The sequence below is a fragment of the Bubalus bubalis genome, chromosome 4 (assembly GCF_019923935.1).
Source record: "Bubalus bubalis isolate 160015118507 breed Murrah chromosome 4, NDDB_SH_1, whole genome shotgun sequence".
Taxonomy (NCBI): domain Eukaryota; kingdom Metazoa; phylum Chordata; class Mammalia; order Artiodactyla; family Bovidae; genus Bubalus; species Bubalus bubalis.
Window position 1 is genome coordinate 63,416,037 of NC_059160.1, and position 15,146 is coordinate 63,431,182.

The window sequence follows — 15,146 nt, forward strand, 5'->3', positions numbered from 1 at the left end:
TTTGCACCAAACAGCTCATGAATGCAACTTGAAAGATTTCACACGGCAAAGGGCAAAAAAAAAACACACACATAAATTTAAAAATAAAGAAGTACATGCCCCTCCCCACAGTCTCTTTCTTCATCCGGGGGCTGGCTCAGCCCCTCCATGTAAACCCAGAAGCTTCCTACTCCCTCTATCCGGCTGGAGCTTTTACAGGGCCTGGGTCTTCAGTTCAACAGGTTCCCCTGTGACCTCTGGTTGTCCATTGGACTCACTGGGCCTGGAACCCTTGAGAATAGACAGTCTCTCAGAAACACTCTTGAGCCGAGGGAAGAGGAGAAAGTCATAAAGGAGACTGCCCAGGCCTGCTCCAATGACCGGGCCCACCCAGTACACCTGTAGGAAGAGGAAAAAAACAATCAGGTTTGGGCAGCGGATGAAGAGCAAGGTTGCTCTTTTTCCAATCCCGTTGTTGTAAAACAGACATCCTGCACTTAGCACATACAATTGGGCGCTATTTAAGCAGAAGTCAGTGTTCGTTTTAAAACTCCTAGATTGCTCCATAGCCTGCACTTCAGAATTCATTTCTTTTCTGACTTATTAAGTTATTCCTTTATCCCATAGCTTCTTAGCACATGTATATTCTATTTTTTTGCTATCAATTTGTACTAGTTTCCATATTGCTTTTTGTTTTGTCTTTTAATATTTATTTATTTGGCTGCCCAAGGTCTTTGTTGCAGCGTGGAGGATCTAGTTCCCTGATGTGGAACCAAACCTGGACCCCCTGCATTGGGAGCTCAGAGTCTTAGCCACTGGGCCACCAGGGAAGTCCCTCCATATTGCTTTTAAAATTTCTTTTTACCTGTAGTAAATTACACAGAACATAAAATTTACCATCTTAACCATTTCTAATTGTACAGTTCAGTAGTGTTCAGTATATTCATGTTGTTGTATAGCCCATCTCCAGAAACTTTTTTATCTTACAAAACTGAAACTCAACACCTATTAAACAACTTCCCATATCCCCTACTCCCTAGCCCCTGTTACCTACCATTTGGCTTGTTTCAATGAATGTGACCATTCTAAATACCTCATATAGGTAGAATTATATAATATGAGTCTTTTTCTGATTGGCTTATTTGAGCATAATGTCCTGAAGGTTCCTCCATGTTTTATTTACCATGTATAGAATTTCCTTCTTTTTTAAGACTGAATACTGTTTCATTGTATGTATATACTACATTTCGTTTATCTTTTCATCTGTGTGGGGCACTTGGATTGCTTCCACCTTTTGGCTATTGTGAATAATGCTACCTTGAAAATGAGTGTACCAGCTTTGAAAAATCTTTTGAATTATTTACATATGCTTGACTGGCATAGGGCCAGACAGTACAAGAATAGCCAATTTTTATTGAGGACTTACTCTGTATCAGATTCTGTGCTAAATATTCCATACATATGATTTTCACATTTATTTCTCATAATATCCCGTTTTGTACTTAAGGAAACCAAGGTGCAGAAGGATTGAGTTATTTGTCATGGTCACACATGAGGCTAGTGACGTGCAGAACAGGGACAAGGCCGAGGCCATTCGTGCTTGTACACGTCCCAGCCTCTTGAGAGTAGAAGCTTTTGTCTTCCTGTTCAGTAGTCTGTCCTCATAGCTCCTAGTTTTGGAATCCAGCGAATATTTAGTGTAAAAAAACAAAAAACAAAAAAAGCCCTGACTAACTAGTGAAGGAACAATATGAGCAAGAGTCCATCTTTCTAGCAAAATAATGAATCCTGCTCACACAGGCAGGCAAGCTCTGTGACAGGCCCCTTAGCTGAGGGCTGGTAGAACAGTCAGCACATCCAGATAGGAAGCAGGAACCAAACCTAGAACCTGCAGTCCACACCCATCCAGGAGGCCTTCAGGATCTGGCCCTCCTCCTCTCACTCACCCAGTGGTTGGTGAAGTTTCTGGTAAGAATGGCAGGAGCAAAGGAGCGGGCAGGGTTCATGCCTGCACCAGTATAATACATCTGCAAAAGACACAGTTGTAACTGACACACTTTTCCCCCCTACTCCAGCCCAGCTTCTCTCCCACCACCCACCTGTCCTCCAAGGGTTGGCACTTTGTCTGTAGCCAGCAGCAAGTAAGGATGACAATGTGCATGGAAGTCCCACAGTGGGGTCACTAATGCTCATCGGAGGACAGACTATGGGTTCCCTGGCAAAGCCCCTGTCTTCCCAGAAGGCATGCCTTTCTACAGTGGGGTCAAGAAGGACTAGCTACAGCTGTCACTAGAGAGGGGAACGCAGCAGGGTTCGTTCCTCTGTGCTGTCTGATACAGAGGGAGGGGGATCATGTTCATGTTTGACAGTGAAGTGAGCAGGAAGAATGCTTAGAAGTTGGCAAAGGTTTGGGGGCCCTGGAGTTTTAAAACTAGAAGTTGCTCCTTTCTCCTGCTTACCCCAAAGAGGTGCCCCAGGGTGAGGGAGAAGCCAACGGCCAGGGCCACGGAGCCCAGGCGGCCATTCCGCCTCTCGTCGTATGTGGCAAAGATGCAGAGCACGAACTGGAGCGTCAGGAAGATCTCCACTATGGTGGCCTGGCCCACACTCACCCCAGGGTGCAACTGGGCAAAGGAAGAAGAAGAGAGGCAGTGTCTCAGGGCTGCCACAGCCTTACCTCCTCATGGCTTCCCAGGCAGGAACCCCTTTATGGCATCCGTTCCCTGGAGAGGAACGATATTAGCACCTCCTTCACAGTAATTGTATTTGCTCCTTAATTGCTCCTACTAATATTCCTGCATAGTAGAAATAAATGTACCCATTTATATGGATGAGGAAACTGAGACCCCATAAAGTAAAATAAGTTTCCTCAAGAACCTGCTAGGTGCCAGAAGAAAAGCTGGGACCCGAACTCAGGTCCAGGGCTTGATGACTTCCATACCCCTCCACAGTACGTGTTGATCCTCCCCATCCTAAACATCCACACACCACACACACACACACACACACACAATGTCCCAGACCCCCGAGGAATTGATTTACCTGCACAGGAGGAAGTCAAGGCACCAAGTCCCCCAGCCCCACTCAGCCAACCATTACCGTGTTAAGTGCTAGGTTTCCTCGGACGGCAGGTGGGGTAACACTGTAGAGCACGGCGGCCCCAGCCACGGCTCCCAGGAGTTGGGCGACCATGTAGCAGATGGCACGGAGCAGGGACATCTGGGAGCCCACAAGGAAGGCGAAAGTGACTGCAGGGTTGACATGGGCTCCACTGATGTGGCCCACAGCCTGCACCAGTGTAGCCAGGGCCAGGCCAAAGGCCAGAGCCACCTGCAAGACATGCAGGGGTCCAGGGGCCCAGCGCAGCGAGGCCCCCAGTCCAAAGAAGACATAGAAGAGGCTGGCAAAGAACTCAGCAAATATGGCCCTCCAGAAGGAGGCTGACCGCAGTTCCCACATGGCAGGGGGGATGGGCACAACGCCTGGGTCCCTGACACCCCCCTGACCTGATCTGGGTGGACAGTCCCCTTTATAGAGGACTTTTAATCCCTGGGAGGGGCAGGCTGAGGTGACTGGCCCAGCCTCTTAACCCCTTCACAGCTGCAGCGGGCAGGCCTGCTCTGGTGCCTCAGATAAAGCTGCAGCATTTCCCCCTCCTCCTCAATTGGGAGATGAGCAGAGCCACGGGTGTGAGGGTGGGAACGGGGTCAGGGCTGGTGTGAGGCTCCAAGAAGGAAGAACCGAGAACAGGGGGCCTGAGGAGTCTGCCTTTCTCTTCACGTCAAAGTTGGGGTTCATAGTCCTGACTGACATCTGTATTAGAGCTTTCCTCAACTCTGCTGGGAAGGTTAGTGAAGCTGAGTTCACTTCACAGAGCATGAGGCTATGCTTCTGGGGGCCTCTAGGCGCCTCTGAACTGGCCAGGGGTAAGGGTGGGGGTGGGGGTCAGGAGTGGAGTCTGGCAGGGAAGCTGGATAACTGAAGAGAATTCTTTAGTTCTCTGGGATTAGGGGGCCTTCTCCCATTGGCTGGTTTGGGCTGGAATCTGTGGACCCTGCAGCCCTGGGACAGAATAGTTCTGCTGCGTCTGGCTTTCTCTGAGCCCGGGCTCCCTACCCCTGACGCATGCCAGCACCTCTCTTTCCAAGCCCTCAGCCTGGCCTTTTACTTTTATTATTTATTTATTTGCTATATCACATGGCTTGCAGGGTTTTAGTTCCCCAACCAGGGATCAAACCCATGCCCCCGACAGTGGCAACACGGAGTCCTAACCCCTGGACCACCAGGAAAGTCCCAGCCTGGCCTTTTAAACCACAGGGAAAAACCTATTTTCCATGGATAGGTTGGGGAGATATTGGGGAGCTGGGAGAGGAAATGAAAGTGTGAAAGTGTTGATCACTCAGTCATATCCGACTCTTTGCAACCCCATGGACTGTACCCGGCCAGGCTCCTCTGTCCACGGAATTTTCCAGGCCAGAATACTGGAATGGGTTGCCATTCCTTTCTCCAGGGGATCTTCCCTACCCAAGGACCAAACCCAGGTCTCCCACATTACAGGCTAATTCTTTACCATCTGAGCCACCAGAGAGAGGAGAAGAGAGGTTAGTAATTAAATCTCAGAATCAGCTTGTACTTCATCTTTCCTAATTCATAAGGTCCTAGCAGGAAGTACTGAAGGAAGGAAATTGAGTCTTGCCTATGAAGCACAGGAGGGTCTAATACCCCCTAAACTGGCTATGATCAGGACATTATTAAAGTCTTAAATCTTGACCCTTAGGGAAGGGTCTGGGGATGTGGGTATCTGGGGCAGCAAGGTGGTCAAGGAGAGAGAAAAGGACAAGATGGGGAAGAAAAGCTTGGAGAAAGAAATTCAGTTGTGGCCAGGCTTAGTGAGGAAGTTGGCAGTCTAGTGGTGGGGGCTGCGTGGTGGAGAAGGCAGAAGGGAACACACTGTTAGCTTTCAACATCTCCACATGGTGGCTAGTCACAGAGGCCACAAGCTGTTCCCGTGTGAAGTACAGGAATTGGGAGTCACATGTAGGCCAATGAGAAGGGGATGTCATGAACAAATGACTATTCTGTGTACTTGAAATCCATATATAACAGCAGGAACAACAAAAACCCTGGCTTTACCACTTTCTAGGTAGGCAAGTTATCTCCACTAGATATAAACTCAAGGAGGGCAGGGACTTGTCAATTTGCTCATCTCTGCAAACCCCGTGCTTGACACACACTATGCAGTAAATAAATACTCATTGAATAAATCAGTATAAGTCCTCTGAGCCTTCTGGTTGGCTTCAGTCAACCAAAGGTGCTCACAGTGAAGGGAGGGACTCATTGTTTCACTCCTAATCATCGCTATGAACCTGGGTTTCAGGAGTCAGAGAGGCAAAGAAGAAAGCTAGTGTGCAGATCTGGAAGACAGTGAGAAGAATTCTAGGAAAGCCAAGGTAAAGACAGTCCATCCTTCACCATAAACAGTCAAGCAGTGAGCAGGTCCCAGTGGTGAGCCAGCACTTGGGTCACTGGAATCGGCAAAGGAAAGCATCTTTGAGGAATTGCATGGGAGTGCAGGGGATTCCTAGGTCAACACTCCTGGGATCACCCAGGACACACAGTGTTCAACTTGGTCTTCTTTTCTGGTTAGTTTGTTCACTTTTTTGCTATCATTCTACTTCATTCTTTTTAAAAATATTTTTGGCTACATCCAGATTGGCATGTGGGATCTTAGTTCCCCAACCAGGGACTGAACCCATGCCCCCTGTTATTGGACGTGTGGCGTCCAACCATTGGATCGCCAGGGAATTCCCCACTACGCCATTCTTGTGTTGGGAGTTATTTTCGGGGGTTGACAATGAAGTTTACTCCTGCATTCTCCACATTTCTCTCTTCCGGCTTTAAGTAAACCTACAAACATTTTTTAAAATGCTTTTTAAAAATTATTTATGTATTTATTTTTGGCTGGGTCTTCACTGCTGTGTGGGGTTGCGGTGGCTTCTCCTGTTGCAGAGCGTGGGCTCTAGGGTGCATAGGGTCAGCAGTTGCGGCACATGGGCTCAGTAGTTGCGGCTCTCGGACTCCGGAGCACAGGATCAGTAATTGTGGCGCATGCGCTGAGCACGGGCTTAGTTGCTCCGGGGTGGCATGTGGGATCTTCCCGGACCAGAGAAGACTGTGTCTCCTGCGTTGGCAGGTGGATTCTTTACCACTGAGCCACCAGGGAAGCCTCTTGCAAACATTTTTGAAGTTTTTTCCACTAGGAACTATGGAAATGGAGAAAAGGAACTTGTAAAAAAACAAACCTGGGGTAGTTACAAAGTTATTTCAAGTCTTCATGGCTTGTAATAGTAATCCATTCTAGAGTCTCCTCTATCTCTACAGTTGATTCAGTTATTTTTGGTTACTAACCATCAGCCTTTCAACTTATTTCTGTTCCTGGGGCTAGTGAGCCTGTTTACTCCCCATGTCAGAAGACCCCATTTCTGTCCCATAGAGGTGCCGTGGAAGCATAATCCATACGACCAAGGAGCAAGTGAGTCTGTAAAGTGTAGGGAATCTTCAGGCAGAGCAATTTGCCTTGCTGCATTTCTGTACAGTGGTCCCGTGTGATGACTACAGCTTCCTCTGAGGTTGCCTAGGACCGACTCTCTACCTTTCTGAAGCTACTCCCTAGCCACCCTGTATCCCCTGGACCCAAAGAATAACCCAAGTTTGAGTTCCACAAAAAAATCTACTTTGCTGACAAATGGAGAGAGTTGTTGTTCAGTCACTCAGTCGTATCTGACTCTTGTGACCCCGTGGACTGCAGCATGCCTGGCCTCCCTGTCCACTGTCTCCTGGAGGGAGTAGCATGGGAATATATACACTACCATATGTAGAATGGATAGATGGTGGGAATTTGATGTGTGACTCAGGGAGCTCAAGTCAGTGTTCTGTGACAACAGAGAGGGGTGGTGGGAGGTGGGAAGTGGGAGGGAGATTCAAGAAGGAGGGTATGTATGTATACCTATGGCTGATGCATGTTAATGTATGGCAGAAACCAGCACGATATTGTAAAGCATTTATCCTTCAATTAGAAAGAAATTTAAAAAAAAGAAACACAAAAAATCCACTTTGTTGATCATACAGAATTGTATGAGGATAAGATGATATACACCTAAGCAATACATCCATGTTAAGTTGACTGCCTTGAAATATAAATGAACTGACTCATGCATTAATCAGATATAAACACAATTTCATGCTTATCAAGTATGGACCATCCTCTCTAGCAATTACAGTGTGGGTGAATAGTGATACGGTACTGAGGGGCTGGGTGACCATCCGTCGCTGCTTCCCCCACGTGGAATCTCCATTCCAGCCCTGTACTTAGAATGCCAGGTCAGCATTTAACCCAGCTCCATTGTGTGGACAGTTTCAGTAGGACAAAGGCCCCAGCACAGCACAAGCTAGCCTAGCAGCCCCTTTGGCTAGCTCCTGAGGGCCCCCCTTCTCTCTCTTTCTCTGGTAATGCTTTGCTGACTGCTGACTCCTGGCAAAGTCCAGAACAATCACCAAGCTCTGAGGGCATCATCCCTCTCCCACTCATATTTAAGGGCTCCAATTAGCACTTGTATCAGGCCAGGGCCCCTGCGTTTTAGAAACGGGGTAATCCAAGAAATAGAGTAAATAGTCTAGTCTACCCTGTCCTTGGAAGGACTGATGCTGAAGCTGAAACTCCAATACTTTGGCTATCTGATGCAAAGAACTGACTCATTGGAAAAGACCCTGATGCTGGGAAAGATTGAAGGCGGGAGGAGAAGGGGGCAACAGAGGATGAGATGATTGGATGGCATCATCGACTCGATGGACATGAGTTTGAGCAAGCTTGGGGAGTTGGGATGGACAGGGAATCCTGGTGTGCTGCAGTTCATGAGGTCACAGAGTAGGAAACGACTGAGCGACTGAACTGACCTGACCCTGTCCTCGCCTCCTTCTCGACTTTCTTTCCTGTGGAATCAGATGTAACCCAAGCCAGGCAGACCAATGTTTGCTATGGGTCAGGTCCTGTTCTAAGCACTTTTATATCTCATATACTGGTATTCCCTAGGATCACACCTTCAGCTTATTCCCTACTTACTCTAGTTTACATCCTCTCCTTGGATGACTTCATCTAAGTCATCCCCTCCCTTGAAATTTATATCCAGATACCTACAGAATGTCTTCACCTACTTGGGTGTCCCACAGACCACAAATTCAGCCTGTTCAAAACTGAAATTAATTAATTATCTTTCCCCATCCAAACATGTTTTTCCTTCTGTATCCCACTCAAAAAATTTTTTATTATAGTTGCTTTATAATGTTGTGCTAGTTTCTGCTGTACAATGAAGTGAATCAGCTATATGTATACATATATCCCCTCCCTCGTGGGTTTCCCTCGCCCCCCTTCCCTGGCTGTATCCTCTCATTAAGTCAGAAACCTATGAATCAAGTTTCCTTCTCCTGCCTCTCAATCCCATCTAACAATAACCACAATTCCATCAGTTCTACTTTTTGGATAGCTGAGCCCACACCAAAGACTTGTTTCTAGTCTCATCCCCTCCAATTCACTTTCCATGTTGCTGTCAGCTCTCTGTTTGTAAAAGGACCTGTAATTTGTCATTACCCTGTGCTCCCTTTAACAACTCTTGTATGCCTGAAAAACATTCTTATCAGGGCATATATGACTCTTCATCATTCGGCCTCAACTTTTCTAACTACTCCTTATCTCCCTAGCGTGTGACTCTGGGAATACTGTGCTTCTTGTTGTTCGTCTAACACCCACTCTATTTCATAAGCCAGTGCTTTATCCTAAGCTGTTCCCTCTAGCTTAAATGTCTTTTCCTTTTTTGTCAAGTAAAATTCTATCTCTTCCTAATTATTTATTATGCATGGAAATGTTCAAGAGTTAATTACTTGTTCATTAGCAATGAGGCAGATAGATCAACAGAATAAGGGTGAGTTTATCAGATAGATAGTCTGTGAAAGTGAAATAATCCAAGAGATAACAGGTAAGAAACTATTCCCTGAGCAGGGAATAAAGTAATACAGGTGTGGTCTGACCGCGTGAGGAACATGGAATGATCACTTCAGCTCTTAGGACCAGGAGGAACAGAAGGAGAAGTCCTACAGAAATACAACCCTGGAAATTTCTCATCACTGAGTGCTGTGTTAAGTTGATTCAGTCCTGTCCGATTCTTGGTGAGTCTATAGATGGTAGCCCGCCAGGCTCCTAGCTTAATGGGATTCTCCAGTTAAGAATACTGGAGTGGGTTGTGATGGCCTCTTCCAGGGGATCTTCCTGACCGAGGGATCAAACCTGCATCCTTGTCTCCTGTATTGGCAGGTGAGTTCTTTACCACTAGAGTCACCTGGGAGAGGATGACTCTACTGAAGGAAAAGTCACCTTCACACATGTGCTTCTAGTGTTGAAGAGAATGGAAACCTCTCTTCGAACACCCTAATAGGGATGGAAAGGCTGAGCCAGGCTGACCCCTGGTGGAAGGAATGAGCTAGTGCGTGCAAGAACGTTGGCACAAAACTCCCTTATGTATTCCTTTATTCAAAAACAGTGAACACTTACTCTATACTAAGGGGAACATTGAGACGCAGGAGCACAGAGTACAAAGGACTAAATGCCCCTTATGAGTTCACAACCGAATGGGTGGGCTAGCCTCTTTAAATGTTCCCTCAGCCTCACTGAGGAGAATGGAAGACCAGGTGAAAAGCCAATGCAGCAGACCAGGGGAGAAATAATAATAACAATAACAATCAGATATGTGAGAAGCTGGAATCAAGATTTCTGGGAGAAATATCAACAATCTCAGATATGCAGTGACACCACCTTTATGGCAGAAAGTGAAGAACTAAAGAGCTTCTTGATGAGAGTGAAAAAGTTGGCTTGAAACTCAACATTCAGAAAACTAAGATCATGGCATCTGGTCCCATCACTTCATGGCAAATAGATGGGGAAACAATGGAAACAGTGACAGACTTTATTTTAAGGGCTCCAAAATCACTGCCGATGGTGACTGCACTCATGAAATTAAAAGACATTTGCTCCTTGGAAGAAAAGCTATGACCAACCTAGACAGCATATTAAAAAGCAGAGACATTACTTTGCCAACAAAGATCCGTCTAGTCAAAGCTATCATTTTTCCAGTAGTTATGTATGGATGTGAGAATTGGGCTACAAAGAAAGCTGAGTGCTGAAGAATTGACGCTTTTGAACTGTGGTGTTGGAGAAGACTCTTGAGAGTCCCTTGGACTGCAAGGAGATCCAACCAGTCAATCCTAAAGGAAATCAGTCCTGAATCTTCATTTGAAAGACTGATGTTGAAGCTGAAACTCCAATACTTTGGCCACCTGTGCAGAACTGACTCATTGGAAAAGACCCTGATGCTGGGAAAGATTGAAGGCAGGAGGGGAAGGGGATGACAGAGGATGAGATGGTTGGATGGCATTACCAACTCAATGGCCATGAGTTTGAGCAAGCTCCGGGAGTTGCTGATGGACAGGGAAGCCTGGCGTGCTGCAGTCCATGGGGTGGCAAAGAGTCAGAGACGACTAAGCGACTGAACTGAACTGATATATGTGAAGTGAGAGAGACAAAGAAGTCAAGGACTTCCAGCTTTCTGGCCTGGGCACCATTGTGGGTTACAGTTCACCAAGTCAAGGGATAGAGGAAGAAAAAGTGTGTAGGAAAGCAAAATTAGCTTAACCACCTTTGTTTTGCAAGCCATAGATATGGCTTCTGGGAAGGCTCTTCCCAACAATCCCTCATGTACTACTCAATCAGAGGCTTCTCCTTTGCTTCCTGAGCATCCTATAACCACTTCAATCACAGCACATAGTCCATGATAATGCAGCTGCCAATATTCTCATCAACCTTCCCACTAGATTCATAGACTTTTGAAAGAAGAACTGTGCTTTGTGGGAAAAAGATGTTAAGCAGCAGTCATATCATGTAAAACCTTGTAACAGTGCAAGGGAATTTGATGCAGGCATAGTAAAACATTTAAGTAGAGAAAAACAAACAAAAAAACCCAAAAGATAAAAGTAGTGTGGCATGAACAGATTTGTGATTTAAAAATATCATTCTGAGGCTTCCCTGCTGGCTCAGTTATAAAGAATCCATCTGCCAGTGTAGGAGACGCGGGTTTGATCCCTGATCTGGGAAGATCCACATGTCGCATAGCAACTAAGCCTGAGCACCACAACCGACCCTGTGCTCCAGAGCCCTTGAGCCGCAATAACTGAAACCCCCTGTGCTCCAGAGGAGAAGCCACCGCAGTGAGAAACCGGGGCACGGTGACCATAGGGTAGCCCCTACTCACAGCAACTAGAGAAAAGCCCATACAGCAATGAAAACCTAGCACAGCCAAAAATAAATAAAACTTTAAAAAAATCACCCTGACTGTAGTGTGAACACTGGAAGACAGGTGGAAGTTGGGAGACCAATTTAGAGGCGACCACATTACCACATTTAAAACAAGAAAGTCCCCGTTCAGGTCAAGGATGACAGTCCCTGAACCAGGGACATTGCCACAGGCCCAGTAGTTGGAACTCTGGAATAAGAGAATCATTTTTGGTAAATTAGGCCTGAAAGACTTGAAATCCCTTTTTCGGGGGAATAGGAGGAAGATGGTGATGCCAGAATCTTGGCTGTCTATGTGCTAATGCCAAACAAAAATAGGGAGCCGGAGTTATGGAGGAGAAGGAAAGAGTGGTTTTATTTCTTTGCCAGGCAAAGGGGGACTGCAGTAGGCTAATGCCTCAAGAACTGTCCCACTCCCCTTTCCTCCTACCCCTCCAGTGTGGAGGAAGAGGTTATATAGTCAGGCAAGTGTATGTGATAAGAATCAAGGCGGTAAGTCACACATGCTTCTTTCTTTGCGAAGTTTCAAGAGTGGGGTTGTTGACAATAATAGGGTGTGTGCTGGTCTTAACAACCAGTCTCCTAATCTTGATGAGCTTTAATCTTGCCTCAGGTGGTTTTGTGGCTGATCTGCCCTTTGGAACTCAAGTCATGGAAGCTGGAGTCCTGTTTACAAGAAATGGGAGACAAAAAGGCCTCTGTGCCCGGGAGCCCCACAGGACACTGGTTAGCATCAGTGGGATGTTATTTGGGTGGCCAGTAGAGTGTTGAGAAGAGGCTTTATAATTCTAGAAAGCAGGGATATAGAGACTCAAGCAAATAAAAACGTTCAAAATGTAGGCCCTCAATAATCACCCACTTAACTGATCCATTCTGAACTAAAATAGTGATATTTTGGGGTAAGCTGAGAAAACCAAATATTGAGTTAAACCTTCCCTTGCCAGCTCTGAAAACACAAAACCAACATTTATTAATATTTATTGTTAACAACCGCCACTTACCCAGTGGTTGTTATTTGTCAAGATGTACTCTAGGGTACTCTCTCATTTAACTTTTACTATGGTTGACAGCTAGACACCTTTTTTTCAATGAGACTATTATGGCACGGAAAAATTAAGTGGTTTTGAACTGTGGTGTTGGAGAAGACTCTTGAGAGTCCCGTGGACTGCAAGGAGATCCAACCAATCCTAAAGGAACTCAGTCTTGAATATTCATTGGAAGGACTGATGCTGAAGCTCCAATACTTTGGCCACCTGATGTGAAGAACTGACTCATTGGAAAAGACCCTGATGTTGGGAAAGATTGAAGGCAAGAGGAGAAGGGGACGACAGAGGATGAGATGGTTGGATGGCATCACATACTCGATGAACATGAGTTTGAGCAAGCTCCAGGAGCTGGTGATGGAGGGAAGCCTGGCGTGCTGCAGTCCATGGGGTCGCAGAGTCGGAAATGACTGAGCCACTGAAAAACAACAACAACACAGGTGGTGGGCTCGAATCCAATCATTGTTTAATTCTAAAATCTATACTTATAACCATCTTGCTACACTCCCTAAACGTCCTATTTAGTTAAAATAAGAACAGCATTCCTCTCCGCAAAATAACCGATTAGCCAACCCCCGAGGGAACAGAAACAGAACTCACCAAAATGGCGGTTCTTACGTCATCACACTGCGCGGCGCGCTCTCGAGCGCCACGTGCGAGAGGAGAGGGCGGGCAGATGGGGGGGGGGGGTCTCAGCTGGGGGCGTGCCCTGTTCATGCGTGGCGCAAGATGGCGCTCCCCTTTGCACGTTCGTTGTGTCTGTGCCGCCGGGGAGCCAAACGATTGGGGGCTGCCGCCGCGGAAGCCCGCAGAGGTAGGATTCTATGCTTTTACTCTCTTTTACGTCCGAAATAGTTTCCGTCTGATATTCCTGGAGCCCGCGGGAGAAACATTCCCAGCCCCTTCGACTCATTCCCGTCCTCCACCTGCGTTCCAAACGCGGGACACTGGTTTCTTTAAATTACACGGCTTCTCCAGTCCGAGTTTTTCGGCTCCTTGGGCTGCCCGTACTAAACCGTCCCCACTCTCTTGTCCGCTCGACATTCTGACTCTTCCGTGTTTCCTCGTGATTTGTCTGCCTGTTTTACATCGGCTCGTATATGTTCTAGAGTTCTAGCTCACGTCATTATCCAGTTTTTTTGCTCTGCCCGCAGGCATCAGTTTCAAATTGGAAGAAAAGACAGCCCACAGCAGCCTGTTACTCTTCAAAGGTGACACAGGGGTCAAATACGGCATGGTGGGATTGGAGCCCACAAAATTAGCCCTTAATGTGGAGCGCTTCCGGGAGTGGGCAGTTGTGCTGGCAGACACAGCTGTCACCAGTGGCAGGCATTACTGGGAGGTGACAGTGAAGCGCTCTCAGCAGTTCCGGATAGGAGTGGCAGATGTGGACATGTCTCGCGATAGCTGCATCGGTGTTGACGATCGTTCCTGGGTGTTCACCTATGCTCAGCGCAAGTGGCACACCATGTTGGCCAACGAGAAAGCCCCAGTTGAGGGCATGGGGCAGCCAGAGAAGGTGGGGCTGCTGCTGGAGTATGAGGCCCAGAAGCTGAGCCTGGTGGATGTGAGCCGGATTGCTGTGGTCCACATACTACAGACAGATTTCCGGGGTCCAGTGGTGCCTGCCTTTGCCCTTTGGGATGGAGAGCTGCTGACCCATTCAGGGCTTCAGGTACCTGAAGGGCTCTAGTATGTCCATGACTGGAGTCCCTAATCACTCTCTTGGCCTGCCTCCTGCTCCAAGTGTCTGAAACCTTTTAACTGTGCCCGAAGAAACTGCTGGCTCCCAAAATTCAGAGATGGGTCCTCTGTGCAATATTTGTTATCTTCCTTTCTCCTACCTTGTGAAAGCTAGGCATACGGCCACGCTCTCCCCTCCCCCAAACCACTGCCAATTTCCTAAGCTACTATGAATGTACTTTCTCTGACTTGCATCCTTCAATCTCTCTGCCTCCCTGTGTCCAGGCCTTTCTCAGACTGTATTCAGTCCTGGGGGTCTTACCCTTCAGCTTTGTTTGAATTTCATTACTGTGCTACCTCTCCCTCCGTTTGCCCACATGTAACTCATTTGTTTTGGGGGCTCTACCTAATCTCTCCAGAGTAAATCCTTTCTACCTCTGGCTGGAGGAGTGGTGCCGTGAATGACTTGGCCCTTTCTGTACAGCACATACAGAGTTTGGGCTCTGGCTCCCTCGGGAAGTGCTTTACTGACTGTGTCAGGATGAGAACAGAGCCCTCCTTCCCTAATGCCTCAGTGTTAAGACTCTCAGCCCCACACAGCTGCAGGTCTCCTCACCCTGAGTCCATCTGCCTTAATTGCACACCTCTGATACCTGGTCATCAGTTGCAATCACTGGACCAGTTACAATCATGACCAAAGGGGAAGAGACACATGGGGGATATTGAGGGAATTAGTGCTAGAAACTTTATTCTCCAGGCGGTCCATCTTCATTTCAGCTACAGTTTTGACTTCCAGAGCAAGGAAGGAGGCCTAAGGTCTTACACAATTCACTTGGGGGTTTGTTCAGACCCGAGCAGTTGCCCCCACTTGGCAGCAGAATACACTTAATCTAAAGCAGTATTTGGGATTGAGGAAAACCTAGTGGGGTGAGTATGTATGTGAAATATGTATTCTTTGGGCTCTGTCTGACCCTGTGGTTCCATCTTACTCTACAATACCTTTATGATGGCGATGCAGCTGGGTGGCCCTAGGGGAGAAAGAGAAG

General features: G+C 47.1%; 2 protein-coding genes and 1 long non-coding RNA gene across 3 annotated transcripts; 1 reads left to right on the plus strand and 2 right to left on the minus strand.

Moving 5' to 3' along the window:
• Positions 1–88: 88 nt before the first annotated feature.
• LOC102409476 (major intrinsic protein of lens fiber) lies at positions 89–3,642 on the minus strand. The gene is made up of 4 exons (XM_006075005.3): positions 3,079–3,642; positions 2,439–2,603; positions 1,926–2,006; positions 89–378 (listed from the first exon to the last, which is right to left on the minus strand). The coding sequence occupies exons 1-4, from the start codon at positions 3,436–3,438 to the stop codon at positions 193–195; spliced, it is 792 nt and encodes a 263-aa protein (XP_006075067.1). The 5' UTR covers positions 3,439–3,642; the 3' UTR covers positions 89–192.
• Positions 3,643–10,968: 7,326 nt separating this feature from the next.
• LOC112584550 lies at positions 10,969–13,009 on the minus strand. The gene is made up of 2 exons (XR_003108828.3): positions 12,736–13,009; positions 10,969–12,040 (listed from the first exon to the last, which is right to left on the minus strand). It is a non-coding gene; the product is annotated as an uncharacterized LOC112584550 (long non-coding RNA).
• A 73-nt stretch (positions 13,010–13,082) lies between these two features.
• Positions 13,083–14,216, plus strand: SPRYD4 (SPRY domain containing 4). Its single transcript, XM_006074999.4, has 2 exons — positions 13,083–13,231; positions 13,572–14,216. The coding sequence occupies exons 1-2, from the start codon at positions 13,147–13,149 to the stop codon at positions 14,108–14,110; spliced, it is 624 nt and encodes a 207-aa protein (XP_006075061.3). The 5' UTR covers positions 13,083–13,146; the 3' UTR covers positions 14,111–14,216.
• The last annotated feature ends 930 nt before the right edge of the window (positions 14,217–15,146 follow it).